The 23,920-nt window shown below is 38.5% G+C and overlaps 1 protein-coding gene across 9 annotated transcripts in view; it reads right to left on the bottom strand.

The window, feature by feature from the left end:
* FBXW11 (F-box and WD repeat domain containing 11) overlaps window positions 1–23,920 on the bottom strand; it is a 181,692-nt gene that overhangs the window by 94,635 nt on the left and 63,137 nt on the right. For 6 of the 9 annotated variants that reach the window (XM_061129461.1, XM_061129463.1, XM_061129458.1 and 3 more), the window contains 2 exons: window positions 6,706–6,768; window positions 3,443–3,668 (listed from right to left, as the gene is read on the bottom strand). In XM_061129461.1, coding sequence (XP_060985444.1) covers window positions 3,443–3,668; window positions 6,706–6,768 — 289 coding nt within the window. The remainder of the gene's footprint in view (window positions 1–3,442; window positions 3,669–6,705; window positions 6,769–23,920) is intronic. The other 3 variants (XM_061129465.1, XM_061129462.1, XM_061129466.1) reach the window with 1 other exon arrangement.

The following is a 23,920-nucleotide window of genomic DNA, read 5'->3' on the forward strand; positions in this document are numbered from 1 at the left end:
TTATCATCCTTCTTGAAGTACAATCTGTCTCTACTTCAAATGGTATAAATTTTCCCTTTAACAACAGTTCTTACAAACCACAAACTTAGCCTGCAGAAATTGACATTGCAGACTAAACATTTACCATGATTTTTAAAAAAGCATATCATAATTATCACTTTTTCCACTGAACCAAAAGGAGCCAGAGACCACAAACATTTTCCATTTTCCCTATACTGACAGGTATGATATTCACAGCAGGTATTAAAAATTGAAAACTATAGACCATTTTTATAGAATTAATGGTTTTTACAATCAAAAGAAGTCTTAAGTTGACTGTCAATTTCAACAAAGTAAAAATTCAAACTCAGGATCATCTACAGTGAAAGCTAAACATCAAACTAGAATAATGATTAGTAAGTTGCTCCACACGTTACTAAATCTAAGTATGAACAAACACATGGACCTGTTTCTTCCCTAAAGCTCTTTCTTAAGGCACGGTCTGTGCTCAGGAACTAATGCCAGATTTAATCCGAGTCTACTAGACAGCAACTGACACAGTCAACTTGGCCAGCCTGTCCCCAGCTATTAGATTCATATGTATGATATATACTGACACATGTATATATGTTCAGATCAAATCCTGCTAAAACAAATAGCATTTTAACAAAAATATTTCCATGTCCCAGCCAATGGTCCATTCATTTCATGTAATATTCAGGACCACAAAATTCCACTTTAAAAGAGATATGGACAGTGCCTTAAAATTCGCTGTAATGAAAACTGAATTGTATGCAATTATACTAACCATATTTATATACATAACACATGTTCATCTGTTCTGTCTCTTCTCCAACTCTGTACACTCCCCAAGAAAAGGGGTTGCCTCCGAACTACACTCTGCAAATCAAGAGAACTTCAACAGTGCCACCTCGTGGATATTCTGTAAATACCAGTTGGGTTCCCTGGTATTCTAAAATGTGTGAGAAGCAAATTATAGAGAAAAAACAAAACAATGGAAAGCAAACAAGCAAACAGAACAGATCTGCTTGAATAGATGGAAGCACAGCTTCATTTATTTAAAAGCACTTAAGAGGAACAAGTGCAGGTGCCCACTTGGGCTAACGGGAAGCTGCTGTGTAACACAGCAAGCTCAACTCAGGGCTGTGACAACCCAGAGGGCGGGAGAGGGGCTGGGGAGGCTCAAACCGGGGCACACGCATGCCGACGGCTGACTCACACCTCTGTGTGGCAGAGGCCAGCACAGTGCTGCAAAGAAATCAACCTCCCGTTTAAAATAATGTGTATATATATATATATATATATATATACAACAAAAACCACCCTGTCTTCTCCTGGTGTCAAGTGCAGCCTGGGTCAGTAGCAGAGCATGGATGCTGGGGGTTCTGAGTTCTGAACTCTACATACACAGAAGAGCTGCAGCACATGTACATTCACCTTACTTAGATTCACCGATAATTCTCTCTCATACAATTAAAAGTATATCTCTTTCTTTCTCTTCCATGCTCTCTCTCTTTAGTTAAAAGTATGAGTTACTGAAATGGATTGTAAGCCATGTAGTCCATCCTTGGGACCAGTTTAAGGAACTGTCCAGAGTAATCTTAACTGCAAGTAATTTCAGCTTTCGCACTAACTTTTGAACCAACCCCCATCATCACCACACAATCACAATAGCCAAGATGTGTGATCTTAGGCATTTCATCCAATTTCTCTGATCTTTGGCTTTATAACCTATCTAAGGAAAAACAGCACTGAGTGGCACCCAAAGTCCCTTTCAGCAATGAAATACTATGACTCTAGAAAAAGAGGGTTCCCAGAAATACTAGTTCAAGAAATGAGGAAAATAATGCTATTATTTTCAGCACAAAAAGAACAGAACAGTAGGGTCAAGTTTTTCTAAGCTAACTCTCAAATATCCTTAAACACTACCACTGTAGGAAGCAAACTCACAAGCTCTGAAAGAGAGATCAGAAGCCAGAGCCTACCATGTCACTCTGCAGCCCCAGGTTTCAGGCCTGGAGCCTGAGCCCAGGTCCTATTTACTGTGGGAAATGCTCAGACTATGGAGCTGTGATGTATTCATGTGTGCTTGCTAAGTCACCTCAGTCGTGTCCAACTCTGCAACTCTACGGACTGTAGCCCGCCAGGTTCCTCTGTCCATGGGATTCTCCAGGCAAAGATACTGGAGTGGGCTGCCATTTCCTCCTCCAGGGCATCTTCCTGACCCAAGGATCGAACCCACATCTCTTATGTCTCCTTCACTGGCAGGCAGGTTCTCTACCACCAGTCCCACCTGGGAATGCGCTGCAAATCAATCAGGCTAAGAGAGAAGCCCCTCTTTGAGGAGCCATCTAGAAGCTCTCACAAACGGCAGGGCTGGCAGCAATGCTACTGCTCTTTCTAGGCCAATCCTGGCATGACAGCTGTTACTTCCAGGCTACCCTGACCATGTCAGAGCAAAGTGTTCTGGCCAGCATTCTCAAATTCTCTTCAAGAGTGAAACCTCCCTATTCTACCTGGACAAATTTAAAACATAAAATTTTTAAAAAGAGGGAAAAGAATTAACAAGTGATCAAAAAATCAAACAGGGACGAAAAGGCAGAGCACAGAGGGTTTTCAGATCCGTGAAACAATTATGTAGGACACTATAATGACAGGTACATGTCATTATATATTTGGCAAAAGCCACAGAACAGACAACATCAAGAGTGAACCTTACAAAGCATTCTGGGTGATGATGACATGTCAAGGTAGGTTCACGTCCTGTAACAAACGTACCGCTCTGACGTGGGGCGCTGATGGTGGGGAGGCTGTGCTCGTGGTTGCTGGGGGCGGGGAGGGGTGGTGAAAACTACTTTCTGCTGTGAACCTAAAACCGCTGTAAAAGTAGTCTATTCAAAGTAAACAACGGGAGGGGCGCGGTGAGGAGGGGGGAGACAGAGGAGGAGAAGGACACATTCAAGCAGGGGTGAGGCAGTGAGGGAGAAGATGCAGAAGTAAGTTTCAAGAAAGTCACTGAGACACGGTATCAATTTCCCCAATACTTTTCTGCCATTCCCTGAATGTCACTTCAGATATAAGTGAACATCTTAGATCTGAGGACACTTTCTAAACACTGTGGGAAAAACTGTCCCACAGTAAAAAATAAATACTGTATTACAAAGGCAAAATGCAGATTGTATAGTGAACACATCAAAAAATATATATAATAGCATTACTTAATGTAGCAACAGTATTAAGCAGTGGTCAACACTAGACAGATGCTAAATTATAACTCCTCTTCTAGTACCACATATCAAAATACAGTGTGTAACCCAAAGAAATGCTGTCTCACACTATATTCACTCACTCATTCACTTTGCAAACACGTACTTGGCTCCACCTAGGGTCTGGGGATGGGCATTCCTCCACTTTTCGGTTTTTTACAGACAAACATGGTTACCTGGTAAAGCGGTAATAAAGTCTCGCTGCAACATGGGCTTCAGGTAAGAGTTAATATGTCCATGCTGGTAATGACACATTCGTGAAATAAGGTGTTCCACAAACTCCACTTGATCTGATTCAGACCACTGGTCAAAATATTTAATACACAAGTCTTTTTCTTTTTGATAGTTTCCTTCTGATGGCCTCTTTCTGGAGACGATCACTGATGATGTTCCATTACTTATCTATTTTAGAAAAACAAAAGAGTAATTAGTTTGACAAGGAAAATGAATCTAAATAGTCTTCTCATCAGAAACATATTTTTGCCGTGTATTTATACTTAAAATGCCAGTTTTATCCTAAAGCCAAACTCATTCCTTTATTAATTCAGGCAGTAATTAAAAATGTATTCAGAGATCATGTACTTGAATTAGTCACTAAAGTAAATGACAAAGTCAGAATTCTTTGTAAAGTTAAGTGGTGTCCTAAATTATCATCCTCCAAAGCTTATTCCCAAACTATGTTGTTGTCAGTTAACTAATGTTGGAGAAGACCATCAGAGAAAACCTGTTCAACTTGGCAGTGTCAATTGACTATTAATGGTTTGTTTTCCTTCCTCAGAGTTGAAAGGTAAAGCTATATGCATTTATGCAAACAATTCTCACACTTGTGCATGCATCAGATAACAAAGGTGTATATTAACAGAGACTGCCAGGGGCCACTCTGGAATAGAGCCAGGATGATGCTGATGCTGCCAGTCTAAAGACTGCACTTCAGAGACCTCACGCTGAAAACCACTGCTCTCTGTAACAGAGAAACCAGAAAGCAATTCAATCTAAATAGCTTTATTTTACCTAACAGTTTCAATCGCCTCTGTATTATTTCCAGGGCTGCTAAACTGCTGACAAAATAGTTTATAGACTTAACACTCCCTCTTTCTGATCACCGACTCTGAAAGTTACCCCAGGCAAACCACATATGCCTGAAAAGGTCCTCATCTTATTTAGTCTGTTTGTGGATATTCCACAGACTCCTACACTAACGGCTGCATCTCTCATCAAATCTACATGGCCTATGCATACAACCAGTACATTTTTAAAAAACAAACTGCATACACTGCATCTGGACAACAATATCCAAAAAAATCCAAATCCCTAGACTGAAGCCTCAACTGCTTCCGATAAGGCTCGGTAACTTCCCTGTTTACAAACAAAATAACCTCAATACTTTTGTCAAACATTTGCCAGGCCATCTGTCCATCACTATTCTGACAGCCTCTTCATGAGGAAGGAATAACATACAAGAGAATTTTGAAAACTGAAGAATTGTATCACAAACATTCATTAGTTCCATTAGGAGCTTATCTCATAAGTCTTACACGGGAAGAACCAAGAGCTTTTGTTATCAGTACATCCCCTAACAAAGTAGACTGAACCCATCCCAGAAAGAAAACACCCTTTGTAAATATCCAACAGAGTCTTTGACCTTCCTTGGTAAAATATTAAAAAATCCTTCCTATCTGAAGCAAGTTCTTTTGTCGACATTTAGAGGTATAAACCTGGAAGGTTTTTATCTCCCTCCTCATTTATCTCACCACTTCCCCATCTAATTGTCTCCCCTTGCAGTCTTTGGGTGATGGAGAGCTCGCTGACGCCAGGCGCCACCAGGGGGCAGCACTGAGCGGAGAGTTTTGACGCTCCTTGTGGTCAAGCATTCGTCCTGAACAGGACCAAACATCAGCATTCAAAACAGTCAGATGAAATTACAAGTATTTGCTGTGGTGAAAATCAGCTAGCACAGGAGCATCTTTGCTGCTTTTAAGCATAAGAATGTTCACCATAATGTTATAATAAGGAAAATTTAGAAAAAAACTACCCAGTTACAGGCAACTGGTTCAAGTGAATTATAATACACCTACACAAAGTACTATAAAGCGGCCATTTAAAGTAAGATTTTAATAAGAAGAGAACATGTTTATGAAGTATCAGGAACAAAAGAATTTTATATACCATATGATCACAATAATTTGCGTTAAGGGGTACCCGCCAAGACAGAGTAAAGAATAAAAATGAAAACGGTAAAAGTGCCTCATCTTGAGAGAGAAAGCTGTGTATTTTTTCCTTCCCCTTTTCTTCCTATATTTTTTCATAATAATTCGCCAAAATAACTGCGTTCCTAACAGGTTAAATATAAGTATGGTAACAACTAGCATTTGTGTACTGCTTTGTAATTCACAAAATACTTTCACACTCATTACCTCACTTGATAAGCAAAAAGGTTATTATTTCATTTTCAGAAGGGTTCCTAGCCCTCTAGCCTCCCTAGAGCACTGGTATACCATTAACTAGTCTATTGAAAGACAGATGAAAAAAGCCTGAAAATGAAAGTGTTAAGAACCACTGTGGATTGAAAAATCAATAGTAAATTAAGAGAATCCTGTTGCAAAATACCAAGGAGGGAACAGAAGTCAGTCTGCGCACAGTTCCCCCTAAAATAACAGCATGTGCTTAACTCTACAGCACATTTTCCATTTCTATTTCTAACCACCTGCTTGGCCCAGAGAGATCTTCCTGGAATTGCACCACTTTGTTACTTTTCATCTTAAATTTGTTGGGGACACTTTATTCTTGCTAATAACTAAACTACTCCTTTGCTTCAACTCAAATGAACCCAGAGAATATTTTCTTTATTAATCATCATTGTTTTCGGATTTAGATTTGTTTTGCCTGCAACTGTATCTTCATGAAAGGAAAACTATGTGTACCATAATGGTTGATGAAAAACATCAAATCATGAAATGTATATGCTCTCCACCTCCCACCTTACCAAAAACCTGGGGGGTGGGGAGGGAAACTGGCAAACTAAAACAGAGCCAGGAGAAAAGGAAACTGAATTTAAAAGGAAAAGGCAAACACTAAAAAGGAAATGGGGGGAAAGGGTGGCGGTTGGGAGAGAAGGTCAGTGCATACACTGGTACGTGGCCAGGTTCCACGCTGCTGACAAAGGACACCACCACTGTCCATCTGTGCTTAGACTGTAGCCCCAAAGACTGAATATCTTTGGGCTGCAGCCAACTTCAGAACCTTGCTGTAAACTCCCAAATTCTTGATAATGACACCTCCCTAAGGAACAGAAGATAAATTAGGGTGGATTCTGAAACTAGCAAAGTTGCACAGAACAAAGAAGCCCGTGACTCTTAAGTCTCACTGAGGACAGGAGCTGAGGGAGCATCTCATCTCCAGTAAGTCGGCTGCTGTCTTCTCTGTGCGCCGTCATTCCTACCTGCCAAAGAGTACTTTTCTTTGGGGACTCATCTTCATTTTGATCCTCCATAACTGAAGTGTTCTAAGGGGGGAAAAACAGGTTATTTGAATTATGCCGAGTTTTGCAAATCCTAAATAACTACACCAAAATATAATTTTGAAAACCCAAACTAGAGTGTACCAACCCAAGAGCTGTTTGACTTATGGCTAACACTTGTCATTTTGGGTCAACAGGGGTGTTTTTATCCTTCATAAATTAATACAGTTAGTGGTTGGACAAAAGCAAGCATAAACCTTCTATTTATGAAGGTTGGGTATACTGAGAAAACAGGTTGAATTGAATTATGGGAAGGGGGCTGAAACTACCTCAGTCATTGCTGTTACTCTTATAACTCATGGAAAGAAGCCCCAGAGACCCACTAAGTTCCTGATGATTGCACAAAACATTTACTAGAATGCCTGTATTCAGTAGCCCACCCCAGCCGTCAGCAATTGGAAGTGACAGAGCCCTGGGAGCCCCTGCTTCTCCCCCCCGACAGCCCTGTTTTTAGGACTGGCTTTGCAGTCTCCCCTAGCAAGCGTGGTGGGCGCCCAGCCTTCTCCCTTAAGAGGAGGACGCTGTTAGCCAGTAACAGTCTGGCTTGCCTTGGGAATGCATTAGCTTTTGATTTTTGTGTTTACTGCACAAAGAGGCACTGTGTAATTACTCTTTCTGGTGACCTAGTCGCTCAATAGATGCCCATTAACTGGAGATTATACATGATTGGATTTTCCCTTTTGAAGCTCCTACCTAATAGCTAAATGGAAACTTAATGAGAAGGGGAAGTGGGAGAGTTGTACTCTGAAAGGAAGAACAACTCATTTATGGATGGCAGTCTCTCTCTTCCCAAATCTAAAATCTCAAGATTAGGGTATATAATTTAAACTACAACATTTGTCCCATAGTATTAGTCAAAAAGATCCTGTAGATCTGTTGAAGTTAAGTGTTACAAGACCCTGTTTATTGCCTATAGACGATAAACCTCTCTCTTAAATCTTCCCTCTTTTTCCTTTACATTCTTCAAGTTGTAAAATGTTAAAAGACACATACAGTATTTCCAAACAATCCATCTGAAAATGGATGTAGGTGGTGGCAGAAGAATCACCGTGGTCGGCAGGTCTCACAGCAGGGTCTGATTAGAGATGCAGAACGGTGAAGCGGGAAAGTCAAAGGCTTTGGAAGCAAAGAGAGAAGCAGAATGGAGGGAAGGAGGGAGGGGGTGTGTGTGTGTGTGTGTGTGTGTGTGTGTGTGTGTGTGTGTGTGTGTGTGTGTGTGTGTGTGTGTGTGTGTGTGTGTGTGTGTGTGTGTGTGTGTGTATATGTGAGAGAGAGAGAGAAAGCCAAGGAGGGAGGGGGTGTGTGTGTGTGTGTGTGTGTGTGTGTGTGTGTGTGTGTGTGTGTGTGTGTGTGTGTGTGTGTGTGTGTATATATGTGAGAGAGAGAGAGAAATCCTGAGCAGGCTGTTCCATGCACGGGCAAAAACAAACCACGCAAAGCCGTGGGGACCGAGAGCACAGTACAGCGGCTGGTGTCTGACGGGTGTTCAAAGCTGCTCACACCCTGCTACTTTCCCTTAAGTGTTATCTCCTCACGATTTTCTGACCTCAGACTCTGAAAGAAAGATTCCAGATGCTTGCCTGATAGGGAGAAGCCACTGGCTTCCTCGGTAAAACCTCACAGATCACAGAACACCAAGGCCTGCAGTGCAGGGCTCCGTATGTTCACGTTGACCGTGAGTCAGAAAGGAAGGCAGTGTGTCCAAGCATCCCAAGCAGGTCTAGAGTGGTGGCAGTAATAAACGAGCCTGAAAGGCGAAAGCAGGATGAAGAATACAGGAACAGAAGTAGTATTCCTCTCTCCAAATATTTCCCTCTTGCTGCCATCTTGGAGGAATGGATTAATGAAGGTGGCAGGTTTCCACAGTGGAACAGAGAAAGTGGAAACAGCGGGAAAGCGGGAACAGTGTCTCAGTATACCACTGGGGTGTGACCGGTAGTTATAAAGGCATGGCAACGTGCAACGTCTCAATGTCCTGGGTTCTGAGAGAGCGGCAAGAAGAAACATGCAGAGGTGAGCATGCCAAGTGGAGGATGGATGGAAAAAGATGTGCAGTGTTTTAAACTCAAGACTTTAAAAATATGGGAGCCTAAATCCGCCAGAGCTATTCTGACATAAGCTACCTCAGTACTTTCCTCACTCAAGGAGGAAACAAAAAGACAGGCAGACTATACAAGAAGCAACTGTCTTTCCAGTAAGAAAATTTAATTCTTCCTTTCAGTCATTCCAAAACAGAGAAATAGTGTTTATTTACAGAGTTAAGAAGGAAACTCCCACCCCCCATAAAAATAGCAACTATTCTCTTAACGCTTGACAAAAGTGGATAAAGACATACATACAATTTAGTAAAACTGTATTTAAGAGAGTACTGTGGGGGCTAGAATACATATTTTTTCAATTTCTCTTATAAAGTCTTCAGGAAAAGATGTCAAAGGGAAAAATGCTGCAACACTGATCAAAGGATCTTTTCCAAAAAGTCATCCAGGTGATACAAGAGATGCTCAGAGTTAAAAAAGGGTCCTGGAGTCTAATGAAGCTTGAGAAATCCTGCAAGCTCCTGTGCATGCTCTCCCCACGCTACCACCTTCTTCTTCCTCCCTTCCCACCCCCACCAGACACACACACACACACACACACATGGCACTTCACTACGATACTGAAGTGCGTGTCAGTCACTCACTCATGTCCGACTCTGCAACCGCATGAGTCCTCTGCCCATGGGATTCACCAAGGCAAGATTACTGGAGTGGGTTGCCATTTCCTTCTCCAAAGATATTAAAGGCTCTGTAACATCTCACAATTTAAAAAATCAGATTAGATTCGTTTACTCCAGCTCTCCCTAATTTACTGGATATGGCCACCCACCTCCCTGCTCAGCTTTACAATCTCTAACCAAGAGCTCCGCGCACTGGTAAACCCTGGACTGGGTCGGTAGCATGACATGACTCCTTCCTCCTCCCGCTTCACCACACAAAGACTCTGGGAGACAAAGGAAATGACCACTTTTGGTAAACACAATATATACCTTTCCCAGTCCCCATTATCTTTTGCCACCTGCTATATGTAGGAATAAGAATGGGTGGCAAGAATAGAATTTTCTCAGAGCCACAGGTATTTTTTTTTCTTTTTTAATCGCTTTGACTTTTATTTCTTAAAGGTTTAGTAAATGAAAGGTCACGAGTGCAAGGGTGGGGTAAGAACAAACAATGAGCCTTCCTTCCAGAAGAAAAGAAAGGTGGCTTCCTACATTCCAGCTCTCAGAGTAAACCATGAGGTAAGCCAATCTGAGACTTGAAATCCTCTCTAAGCCTCCGACACTTCTGGGAAAGGACCGTTCTTGGAAATACCAACATGGCTTAATCACTTCCTACCTTCTCATCATCCTCTCTTTCCTCCTACACCTACTAAGAAGCACCACATGCATATAAAACATGTAGCCCTTCCTACTACCAACAGAAGATAAAATCTAGCGAGAAGCAGCTAGATTCTAAGGCAGATCAACCTTAGTACTAGTGACATTTGGAGCCAGATTAATTTCCTGTTGGGGGGGGGGGGGGCTGTCATGTACAATAAAGGATGTTAAGTAGCATTCCTGGCTTCTCCCCACTAGAGGCCAGTAGCAAACCCCTCCCAGCCCTAACTGTGATAGCCAGCAAGCATCTCCGAATGACTGCCCAACGTCAGTGCATTGTGGTGTGTGCTGTGTGGGTGAGGGCATGCAGGGCAACAAAACTGCCCCCTCCACTCGAGAGCCACTGCTCTAGGCGTGTGAGCTCCTCAACTCTCCTTCTTGGGGAAATACACTAAAAATACTGCCATCTCAGATCTGGCCTTTCTCTCCAGGCTTCTTTCCTTTGACCTGTGTGACAGTATGCGATTTCTTTAAACACAGTCTAATCTATGGTCAAGTAATTCATGGAGTACACAGGTATCTGAATTCTGGGATAAATCCTGCTTGCCATTCAATTCCTATTCAGGAAAACTTGATATAAGTTCTTTATACTAGAGATTCTTGGGCTTCGGGGTATGCACGAGGGTGATAAATATCATGAAGTCGTACACAAAAGTGTGTATACATTCTTCCAGAAAGACCCAGAGTTTTCATTAGATCTCAAAGGTGTCTCAAATGTGATAAAATAACAAAGCATGTCTTTGACCAAACAGGAGGCCAGGGTGGATGGAGCCTAGGTATATGTGTTTTGCTTTGATTTAAAGTTCTCCCAGTAATTTTTATGTTTATCTCTGCCTTAAAATCACTGCTAAGGCAAAATGATGTAGTCCATGTAGTACCACCATCCTAAGGAAACTGCACTGATACCATCGTTAACTCTGTCCCAACACGTGGTTATTTCCAAACTACCAAATACCATGAGAATCTAATGTCTGTCCCTTCTCTGACAAAACTTTTAGGAGAAGATGCCAAAGTGAAAATGCTGCTCTCAAGCTCACTAACCAGAGGACCATTTCCAAAGAGTATTCCAGGTTAACATAAGAGATGCTCAGAGAAAAAAAGGATCCTATGGCCTAATTACGTTTGACAAATGTGGTGCATTACATGAGTGATGCCCCCACTCCACTCCCAGAGATGATGATATACTTCATTAAGATACTAAAGGTGAATTCTGTAAAGCAATTATCCTTCAATAAAAAATAAATTAATTAAAAAAAAGAGATACTAAAGGTGCTGTAATATCTCTTAGTTTACAGATGAGGCTAGGTTCGTTTAACCTAGCTTTCCCAAATTTCACAGCCTTTTAATAAGAGCGCCACACTACACAGACTAGGCCAGCACCCTGGCCTGACTCCTCCCTCCTCCCATCTCACCAGACAGACCCTTTCTGGGGGCAAAGGAGACGTCCGCCTGGCTGAACACAATCCACTCCCCTCCCACTCCCAGCCACCTTCCCCTGTCCGCTACATGAGGTCTGTTGGTAAAAGCGAAGCAGGCTCTAAGCAGTGCTTTATCTTTGCCAGTAGGTGCCACCAACTAACACAGAATATACTTCACTTGGAAAATTCCCTAAAGAGTTACATAAGAGGAATCAACTTCCTACTTTAAAAATGCTACAAATTCTGCATTTTGGCTTCATGACAAGAAATGCTTATCCTGAGGCGAAGCAAAAACAAAAACCAAAGCAAAACTAAAAACCTTACAAAAGACCTTAGAAAACATGGGGCATTCTACCACTTTCTCCTGTGTTTTTAAATTTTTGGATTTAAGAAATTAAGGGCAACAGATACATGGTGCAAAACGCTATCAGACAGACTTATTTAGTCTCCGTACCAGGCTTGTTTCATCCAATATCTTTTGCTCTTCAGAAAAAATATGAAAGTAGATATTCCAATTTTACAGAAGAAATTGAGGGTCAGAGAAGTAAGTAACTGGTTAAGAGTTACACAATAAATAAGACACGTGGGGCTCTGGTCTAGGTCTGCTGTACTCAGAAATAAATGAACTTTCTATACAGAAAAAGACTCAGGTGTTTTCCAACTGCTGGCTGTAGCCTATGAAATCAATTTAATAGGCTGTAACCAGCATTTTTTTAATAAAACGAAATTGAATACGGGCATTCCCCTGCCCACAATGGTAAGCATAACAAAAGTCACACAAAAAGGCTAAAAGCAATAAGCAAAAACATTAACAGGAAAATTCAAATTAAAAGGAAAGCAAAAGTCATTACTGCAAGGAGAGCAATATTCAAGTCAAACCAGTAAATAACATACAGGGCTTTAAACCTCTCTAAAAGGCAAAAATCTATAAAGAGGATAATGTGTACTTTTATATAATGAATGAAATTCCAAAAAGTACAAAAAAATTACTAATATTAAAAAAAAATTTAAACACCTTTTCATCTTCGACACATCAAACAGACCAACCAACAAACAACACTTGATTTTCCACGGATCATTAAAAAAAAAAAAAAAAAAAAGATGGAGCATCAAGCCAGAGAAGAAATCTCGAATACAGTTAGGAAGCAGGAAGAGATGATATGTTTGAGACCAGACCAAGCAGAAAAGTCTAGATTTAGTTTGCCAGTTACTACTTGCATAAACTAAAGGTAAATCCATGGAACAATGACTGTTACAGGCATATCAAACACCTTTGAGTTGTTACTGTTAATGCCAGATTGGCCCCTAACCTAGCCTACAATTCTTCCCTAGTGTTAACCAACACATTGCTGGAAAAATGAGATCAGTGGAAAGCCAGAAGCATTCATCTGGAAAAAAGAGGAGACAAACTTGTCCGAAAAAGCAGCCCCTATCTTTCATACTACTCTTGCAACTCAGAAGGAAGTTCTATGCATCATGTATGTGTCTATGCATTCAAGTCTTTTTAATACCATGCTTCCAGCCACCAATAAGTCCAACTTAATCAGAAATCTTCTCCTCCCTCCACACAAACATTAAAATTTAGGAACAAACTAGTGGTTTTCTTTCTACAATAAAAAGTAGTAATAAATTTTAAATCCATTGGGAGTTTGACTGAAATTACTGTACATGATATTACTAATGTAGTAAGTTTCCTTCCAACTTGCCTAACCTACAGTTCCAGTCAAGTTTTTAATGGCTGTTATTAACATTACAAGACAAGATCATACTAAGGTATCTGGAAGAATAAATAAAGGAGATGTTTCTTCCTTTCCTCACAAAATTTTTTATGCCTATGTTATTAGATTTTTAAATCTTCCTTAAAAGCTACAATAATGAAAGTAGTGTGGTACTGACAAAGTAAGACCAATGAAACAAAACAGAAAGTCAAGAAACAGATTCATTTACACCTACAATTTGCATATGATGAAGTTAGAATTTCAAATAAGGGGAAGAGGGATCTTTCAAGAAAGAGTATTAAAAATAAAAGTTAGAGACTTCTCTGGCGGCCCAGTGGTTAAGACTCCTTCTAATGCAGGGGGTGTCACAGGTTCTATCCCTGTGATAGATATAGATAGATACAGATATAGATAGATAGATATAGATAGATAGACTAGGGATAGATATCCCTAGTCCCTGGGGGACTAGGCTCCCACATGCCACTGTGTGGGTCCAAAACAATTTTTTTAATGAATAATAATAAAAAATGTTAAATGCTACCTCATTTCATATACCAATATATACTATCGATAAGAAGAATCAAGTGCAGTAAACTCTACAACCATTCCTAAGAGCAGCTACCAAACAGAAATAAAGTTTAGATTTGACTTAAAAAAATTTTAACTCAGATATGTTCATTATCAAATTTTAAAGACAAATACACTGGGAGAAACATTTTGATATACAGTAAATAACTTACTATATATAACGAGCTCTTGGTTAGGAAACCAAAATTAGTACTTTAATAGGCAAATAAAGAGTAACTATCAATATCGCAAAACAAGAGATTTAAATGGCTGTAAAAAATGAACAAGTACAGTAACAAAAAAAGATGAAATTTTTCACCTATCTTAAATTTGCAACTTTAATTCTTATATACTTTAACCTTTGGTAGGGTTACAGATTGTTACCTTTCAGAAAGAGAGTATTTATCAACATATAACTTCAAAAATTACAACATAACACTAGACATAATTTAACTTATAGCAGTTTATCCTAAAGAATTGTAAACCTACACAAAATTGTAGCTACAACAATTTATAACATGGAAAAATAGAAAACAATGTAAATGTTCAATACTATGATGTTATTTAAAAATATGATACAACAGGAGAAAATTTAAGTTCTTTCAAAACTTAACTAGTTAAGCTTTATTATGCTTAACTAGTTGAGCATAACATAGTGAAGAGCTTAACCCTCAAATGTAACTAGTACTCAGAACAACATAAAGTACATTACTAGGACCCCAAACACTGCCCAGTCATTAACACACTAAGGGTAACCTCTATTTTTTAAATATCATCACAGATCCATTTTGCCTATTTTTTAAGTTTTACATAAATGGAATCATATTGTATAATACTATTTTGAGTCTGGCTTCTTTTGCTTAAGATTGTGATTTCGAGATCTTTAAGTAGTAATTCATTCTCTTCCACTGCTGTATAGTATTTCAAACATTATGTACTCAGTCTTCTGCACATGAATGTGTGGGTCACTTCCACTTTTGGAATTTAAAATAACTGTCATGTCTTTTGGTATATATGGATATATATTTCGTTAGATCTATACTAGGATAGAACAGCTAGGTTATGAAATATATACTACCACTTTTCTAAAGTAATATTACCCAGTAATCAATACCATCAGCAGTTTATGTGAGTTCTATTGCTCCTTACCAGCTATGGGTTTTGGGGCTTTTTAATTTTTTTTCCTGGTTCTGTTTTTGGTGTTTTTTTCTGTTTGCTTAATTTTAACATTCTGTTGGGTATACAGTAGTATCTCTCTGTAGTTTTAAGCTGCATTGTCCTGGTGACTAATGATGTTGAGGACCTTTTGTAAACTTAGCCATTTGGATAACGTCTTTTGTAAAGTGGAAGTTAAAGCTTTTCACTATTTTTTAGTGAAAAAAAGTCACTTTAGTGACAGTCTTTTCTTTTTGATTTCTAGAAACTTTACATATATTAGAATGGAGTCCTTTTTTCAAATGTTTTTTATTACAAAGATCTTCTCCTAATCTGTGAGTTAATTTTCCATTCTCTTTACAGTGTATTTTGATAAACAGAAGTAATTAATTTTAATGAAAAGTAACTTATCATTGTTTCCTTGATTATAATTTATGTTTTTTATGCCTTAAGAAATATTTCTTCTCCTAAAGTCATAAAACTATTCTCTCGTGTAGTAGCCTAGAAGTTTAATTTTAATTTTTATACTTATATCTAAAACTCATCTACACTGGCTTTTATGTACAGTAGGAATCAGGACTCATATTCTAAAATTTGAATGCAATGTTTTTCAAACTGCAGGCTGGAGCTCACAGTATCAATTTAAAGGATAACCAGCATTTAAAAAAAAAACAAAACTGAAATACGTAAGAACAAAACACAGAGTATATCCGCTATTTCATCATTTACAACATACATTTTAAAAAATATTTTAACATCTCTGAAATTGGGCTATTTCTTATAATAATGGCAACTTACAATTTAAAATGGTAGCACTTTTTCTATCTATTATTGGGTTGGGCCAAAATGTCTGTTTGGGTTTCTCTTAAGATTTCATATAAGATCATTCAGTGATGGAATACAGTAATATTGGGGGCCGTTGTGTGAAAGTATATGTATGTGATACAGACACAAATACATATATATTAACACATACAAACATGCCTATAGTATACAGACATAAAACACGTATGCTCACGTATATTAGGTCTAAATATAACTTTTACTTCCTACTATAAAAGTACTGAAGAACCCCTGGTTAAGATAATGGAGTACAGCGGGTCTCATACTGCATGTTTTCAGTTTTCTTTCAATTCTCCTAATTATATCAAAAGAGATTTTCATTCTCTTTCACTGCTGTACAGTACTTCAAAAATTATACACTCATTCTACTGTAGATAAATGTGTGGGTCACTTACACTTTCGTAATTTAAAATGATTCTGTCATGTCTTTGGTGTGTATGGGTATATATTTTGTTTGTTTTTAACATAAAGAACTGGTCTCTTGTTCAGTTTACTGTAACTGTGTTTAGCTAGAATTTCACTACACATTTTGTTTCTAGGGTATTTTTTTTTTTTTTTGCAGTAACCAATCTCTACATAGTTCCCTTTTCTGATTTTTTTTAAAGAAATAAGATTTTAAAAATATACAACAAAAGAACAAATGGTATGCAGATTTGTCCAGAACTGTGAAGGCTGTAATCTCCTGTCTAAAATTTGTGAAATACTATCTGAAAAGAATAGTGACATAAAAAAACCATGTAAACTATATTAAATGGGGAAAAAAGCAAGTCAAAATAAGTCTGCATGATCCCATCTTTACAAATGTTTTACCTATCAAACTTTATTTAAAGAAGCAACTAGAAAAAGTGTTAAAATGCTGGCAATACTATCCCTGTAATTTTTCTGTTTTGCTTATATACCCCATCTAAATTTTCCTTAAGGAAGACACATTTCTTTTTAAAATAACAATGAACAGTGACTTTTTAAAAACTGAAACTGAAAAAGCCAAAATAGCCACACCAAGACCCCAGACACATATGCTCTAACTTTAAAAGACAGAAACTAGTCACTGCAACTTCCAGCAGAGTCAGATCCTGCAGACACATCTGACTTGTGTCTGCTTCCTGATCTACAAAGCGGAAGTGAAAACAGGTTCTCCCTGAGTGAGAAAACTTTAAAAGATAATCCTGGTACTTAATATGGGCTCCTTTAGTCAAATTTAGACTCCACAGGACAGAAGTGTTTGGCTGTTTTATCCATTCTGTGTTCTCAGCACTTAGAATGATTCCTGACACACAAGTAGGGTAGTATAATAAGTATATACTGACAATGAATATTATTTAGAATTATTATAGGTATATCTTCCTATTAATTGTAATGACCAAACTGGTAATCTTGTTTCTGCTTAACTCCCTTCCCATATTTTCCAAACTGTCTACAATGAGCAAGATTTCAACATGTAGGGCAAGAAACCATAAAACACCATTTCTGGTTGTCACAGAAAAGAAGCAAGAAATAAAATCTATTTTCAGAAAGGCAGTCACCCGTATCACCTCCAAAGTACTCATTTACCTAGATAAAAGAAGAACACCTCATTAATTATTTGACTGTTTAAAAAGGTCCAAAACAAGCACAGATACAAGTCTGCTAGAGTCTCCCTAAGAAAGCAGAGAATGGGTGGCAGAATGTGCATTTAAATGCTTCCTAGGGCTCAAGAAGTGACTTTGAAGAGAACTTTAAAGCAAAACTTGTAAGGTGTTTCATGTTTACTAAAGAAAGCCAGAAAAAGAAGGTGCTTTAGAAGCAGGAACAGAAGAACAGCCGACAGACGCTGAGTCGTGAAGCACAGCGCACGGAGGCAGTCAGTCCGCTGAAATGTAAAGAGCAGGCCTTCAGAGCCAGGAGTCCAATGCAAATCCCAGGCTTTGCCAATTACAAACTGTGGGACTTCCGGTAAGTCACTTGACTTCTCTCTGGGACTTGGTTCCCTCTTTTATAGGACAGGGATAATACTGCCTATCTTGAAGGAAAAGAAATAACATGGGCAAACATTGCTCAGAGGAGGAAAACAATAAACCAGAAAAACATTTTTACTCTTTTGCTTCTACTATAAATTATTTTAAAAGAAACATGAAAGTATCTACTAAGGATATGAAGGGAAGTTAGAGAAATACCATACCACATCACAATCATTTCTCATATTACTGTGTTAAGGGGTAACCTGGCAGACTCAGCAAAGATTTCAAACATAAAATCTACCCAAAAAATTGTAAAGCAACGAATTATAATAATAGTAGCTACCACTTATTGAGCACACATTAGAAATTACATCATTCAATTAAAACTAGGGAAACAAAACCAAAACCACCAAAAACTTAAGAGTAAGATGATGAATTTAACACAATATCAATCAAATTTCCAGCAGGTTTTATTCTACTCCCCTCCCAACTCCAACCAATTGGACTGATTTTAATTTTTTATGAAAATATATACAGTGAAGGCAATCTGGAAGAACTAAGTGAGAGAATTTACACTATGAAATATCAAGATCTACTATATAGCTCTTGTAACAAAGAGAGTATTATATAGGAATAAAGGTAGACAAAGGGCTTCCCTCGTAGCTCAGTCGGTAAAGAATCTGCCTGCAATGCAGGAGACCCAGGTTTGATTCCTGGGGTGGGAAGATCCCCTGGAGAAGGAAATGGCAACCCACTTCAGTATTCTTGCCTGGAGAATCCCATGGACAGGGGAGCCTGGTGAGCAACAGTCCAAGGGGTCACAAAAGTCAGACACAACTTAGCAACTAAACCACCACCAAAAATTGTATCCAAACTCAGATCCACACATTATGAGTTCCCTTGACTAAATACTAAGGTAACACACTTCAGTGCAGTGGAGAAAAAAACGCTCTTTCCAGTAAAAGACTATCAACTGGGTATTCTTACTTTGAGCCCTACCTATCCTCTCATCAAGGGTAAAAAGTATATTCTACATAGACTGCAGATTTAAATGTCAAAGGTAAGCTTCTAGAAGAAGCCATAGATCATCTCCATGACCATGGAATAGGTAAAGCTTTCCTAAACAGGATAAAGCATCTGCTAACAAGAAAGAAAAATCTGATAAACTGGATTATAATGAGAAAGTTCCGTTCACTGAAAGCATCATTAAGAGACTGAAGATTGAAATGCTCTAAAACTGATTTATGGTGATAGAACAACACTGAACTGCACACCTAAAATGGTTGAATTTTACAACATAGAAAATATATCAATTTTTAAGGAATTAAACTTAAAAGAAAAAAAGGCAACCCACGAAGTGAGAGAAGATTGATAAAACATCCAGAATATTAAAAAAAGAAAATCAACTTCAAATCAATAAGGAATGCAAACACATACACTCAACCCCCCCCTCCCCCAAAATAGGTAAAACACTTATATAGGCACTTCACAAAAGAAAATATCCAAATAAAGTTAAAATATGAAAATTCAACCCAAGTGCTATCATCCAGAAACAATCACTTGCATTTTGGTTACAAAAGTTGCAAACTATAGATTTATATATATATATAAATCAGACTGTATCAAAACTTAAAACTGCTGTGCATCAAAGAATACAATCAACAGAGTGAAAATTCAACCTAAGAAATGGGAAAAAATGTTTGCAAAGCATGCATCTGATAAGGGATTAATATTCAGAATCTATAAAGAACTAAAACTAAACAGCAAAAACAAATTAATTCAAAATGGGCAAAGGACTTGAAAAGACACTTCTGTGAGAAGATAAACATACTAGTGGCTAACAAGCTTAGGGGAAGATACTCAACCTCATTAGTCATCAGGGAAATGCACATCAAAACCACTATGAGATATCACCTCACACCTATCAGAATGACTACTACCAAAGCAACAGAAAATAGCAAGTGTTGACAAGGATGTGGATAAACTAGAACCCTTATACACTGCTGATAGGAATGTGAAATGGGTTAGCTGCTATGGAAAAGTGAATGGTAGTTCATGAAAAAATTAAAAATAGAGTCACCATATGATCCAGCAAGACCAATTCTGCATCTGTATCCAAAAGAATTAAAAGTCTCAAAGAAATATTTATACACTATGTCCATATACCAGCATTATTCACAATAACCAAAAGGTGGAAACAGCCCAGACGTTCACTGAAGGATGAAACACTAAATGATACACGGTATAAACATGCACAGGGACATTACTCAGCCTTCAAAAAAAGGGAATTCTTCTACACATTATAGCATGGATGGACACTGAGGACACTAAGCTAAGGGAAATAAGTCAGCTATAAAAAGAAATACTGTACAATTCTGTTTATGTGAGGTATCTAGAGCAGCCAAATTCATAGAAACAGACAATAGAATGGTTGCTCCTGCTCTGCCAGGGGAAATGAGGAGTGGTTAATGAACTATATAACATACAGCAATATTAACTTTGTTAATCATGTTGTAATTATATTCCTAATACTTATTAATCCTTAACTTTGTGTTAGTCTTTATACCTTTTGACAACTTTAATCTTTTTTTTTTACTTTAGAATATTTTAATTTTTTTAAACTTTTTATTTCCATTGGGGTATAGCCAATTAAGTGTTGTGACAGTTTCACATGAATACCAAAGGGTCTCAGCCATAAATACACATGCATCCATTCTTCCCCAACTCCTCTCCACATAGCACTGAGCAGAGGTCTGTGTGCTACACTGTAGGTCCTCACTGGTCCATTTTAAATATAGCAATACTGACCACTTTAATCCAAGTCTCCCAGTCCGTACCTCCTGACTCTGGTAACTACAAATCTGACATTTTCTCTGTAAGTTTGTTTGTTCTTCAGTATAACTGACCTACAACACTAGAAAAATAAACAGCTTTTGAAATTATGTATTTACACACATAAATATGACACAGTAGCAAAAATAGCAACAATATATCAACGGCTCTATAGCCTTATAGAAATAAAATGTAATATAACAAACAGCACCAAGGATGGAAGGAGGGAAGGGGAAGTATAGAGCTGCAAGGTCTTTCTTCCATGTACATGAAGCAGTATTTATCACTTCAGGATAGGCTGTGATAAGTTAAAGATATGAACTGTAAACGCTACAACAACCATGAGAAAAAAAAATTAAGCAAGCAAGGTTTAACTAATAAACCAATGGTAAAGATGAAAACGGAATCACCCCAAAACTAAATTAATCCAAAAGAGAGCAGAAAAGAGTAAAAGCGGGGGAAAGAGCAGATGGAACAAATAGAAAACAAATAACAAAGGGGTAGATTTAAAACTAAAATCTTCAATTCAGTCTCTCAGTCGTGTCCAACTCTTTGTGACCCCATGTAATGCAGCACATCAAGCTTCCCTGTCCATCACCAACTCCTGGAGCTTACTCAAAATCATGTCCATCGCATCAGTGATACCATCCAACCATCTCATCTTCTCTGTCATCCCCTTCTCCCGCCTTCAGCCTTTCCCATCATCAGGGTCTTTCGCGATGAGTGGAAAGTTCTTTGCATCAAGTGGCCAAAGTATTGGAGTTTCAGCTTCAGCATCAGTCCCTCCAATGAATATTCAAGACTGATTTCCTTTAAGATTGACTCCTTGGATCTCCTTGCCGTCCAAGAGACTCAAGAGTCTTCTCCAACACCACAATTCAAAATTTCTCCTGACAATCTTGATTCCAGCTTGTGCTTCATCCAGCCCGGCATTTCACATGATGTACTCTGCATAGAAGTTAAATAAGCAGGGTGACAATATACAGCCTTGACATGCTCCTTTCCTGATTTGGAAGCAGTCTGTTATTCCATGTCCAGTTCTAACTGTTGCTTCTTGACCTGCATAAAGATTTCTCAGGAGGCAGGTCAGGCAGTCTGGTATGCCCATCTCTTTCAGAATTCTCCACAGTTTATTGTGATCCACATAGTCAAAGGCTTTGGCATAATCAATAAAGCAGATGTTTTTCTGGAACTCTCTTGCTTTATCAGTGATCCAATGGATGTTGGCAATTTGATCTCTGGTTCCTCTGCCTTTTCTAAATCCAGCTTGAACGTCTGGAAGTTCACAGTTCATGTACTGTTGAAGCCTGGCTTGGAGAATTTTGAGCATTACTTTACTAGCGTGTGAGATGAGTGCAATTGTGCGGTAGCATTCTTTGGCATTGCCTTTCTCTGGGACTGGAATGATAACTGACCTTTTCCAGTCCTGTGGCCACTGCTGAGTTTTCCAAATTTGCTGGCATATTGAGTGTAGCACTTTCACAGCATCATCTTTTAGGATTTGAACTAGCTCAACCGGAATTCCATCCACTAGCTTTGTTCATAGTGATGATTCCTAAGGCCCAGTGGAATTTGCATTCCAGAATGTCAGGTGAGTGATCACACCATCGTGATTATCTGGGTCATGAAGATCTTTTTTGCATAAATCTTCTGTGTATTCTTGCCACCTCTTCTTAATACCTTCTGCTTTTGTTAGGTCCATACCATTTCTGTCCTTTATTGAGCCCATCCATGCATGAAATATTCCCTTGGTATCTCTAATTTTCTTGAAGAGGGCTCTAATCTTTCCCATTCTATTATTTCTCTCTATTTCTTTGCATTGATCACTGAGGAGATGATCAGTCTTCCAGAGGAGATGATCAATCACTGAGGAGATGATCAATCACTGAGAAGATGATCATCTTCCAGAGGAGATGATGGTGATTGGTGATAGAAGTAAAGTCCTTTGCTGTAAAGAGCAATATTGCATAGGAACCTGGAATGTTAGGTCCATGAATCAAGGCAACTTGGAAGTGGTCAAACAGGAGACGGCAAGAGTGAACATTGACATTTTAGGAATCAGTGAACTGAAATGGACTGGAATGGGTGAATTTAACTCAGATGACCATTATATCTACTACGGTGGGCAAGAATCCCTTGGAAGAAATGAAGTAGCCATCATGGTCAACAAAAGAGTCCAAAATGCTGTACTTGGATGCAATCTCAAAAATGACAGAATGATCTCGTTTTCAAGGCAAACCATTCACTATCACAGTGATCCAAGTCTGAAGCTGAATGGTTCTTAAATGAGACCTAAAAGACCTTCTAGAACTAACACCCCAAAAAGATGTCCTTTTCATTACTGGGGACTGGAATGCAAAAGTAGGAAGTCAAGAGATATCTGGAGTAACAGGCAAGTTTGGCCTTAAGAGTACAAAACAAAGCAGGTCAAAGGCTAATAGAATTTTGCCAAGAGAACACACTGGTCATAGCAAACACCCTCTTCCAACAACACAAGAGAAGACTCTACACATGGACATCACCAGATGGTCAATACCGAAATCAGATTGATTATATTCTTTGCAGCTAAAGTAGGAGAAGCTGTATACAGTCAGCAAAAACAAGACCAGGAGCTGACTGTGGCTCAGATCATGAACTCCTTACTGCCAAATTCAGGCTTAAATTGAAGGAAGTAGGGAAAACCACTAGACCATTCAGGTATGACCTAAATTAAATCCCTTACGATTAAACAGTGTAAGTGAGAAACAGATTCAAGGGATTAGATCTGATAGACAGAGTGCCTGAAGAACGATGGACAGAGGTTCATGATATTGTACAGGAGGCAGGGATCAAGACCATCCCCAAGAAAAAGAAATGCAAAAAGGCAAAATGGTTTTCTGAGGAGGCCTTATAAATAGCTGAGAAAAGAAGTGAAAGGCAAAGGAGAAAAAGAAAGATATACCTGTTTGAAGGCAGAGTTCCAAAGAATAGCAAGGAGAGATAAGAAAATTAAAATCTTAGTAACTGGTTAAATGTAAGTGGTCAAAATATTCTAATTAAAAGACAAGAGATTGTGATATCGGCTAACTACATACAAGAAATCCACTTTAAACACAAAGGCACACTGGTTAAATGTAAAAGGACAGAAAAAGAAATATAACATCCCATGACTAATCAAAGGACACATCCAGAGTAGCTATGCTATCATTGGACAAAGCAGATTTTAGAACAAACAATGTAACCAGGGATAAAGTGAGACACTTTCATAATGTTAAA

The sequence above is a fragment of the Dama dama genome, chromosome 25 (genome assembly GCF_033118175.1).
Source record: "Dama dama isolate Ldn47 chromosome 25, ASM3311817v1, whole genome shotgun sequence".
In the NCBI taxonomy this organism is placed as follows: Eukaryota; Metazoa; Chordata; class Mammalia; order Artiodactyla; family Cervidae; genus Dama; species Dama dama.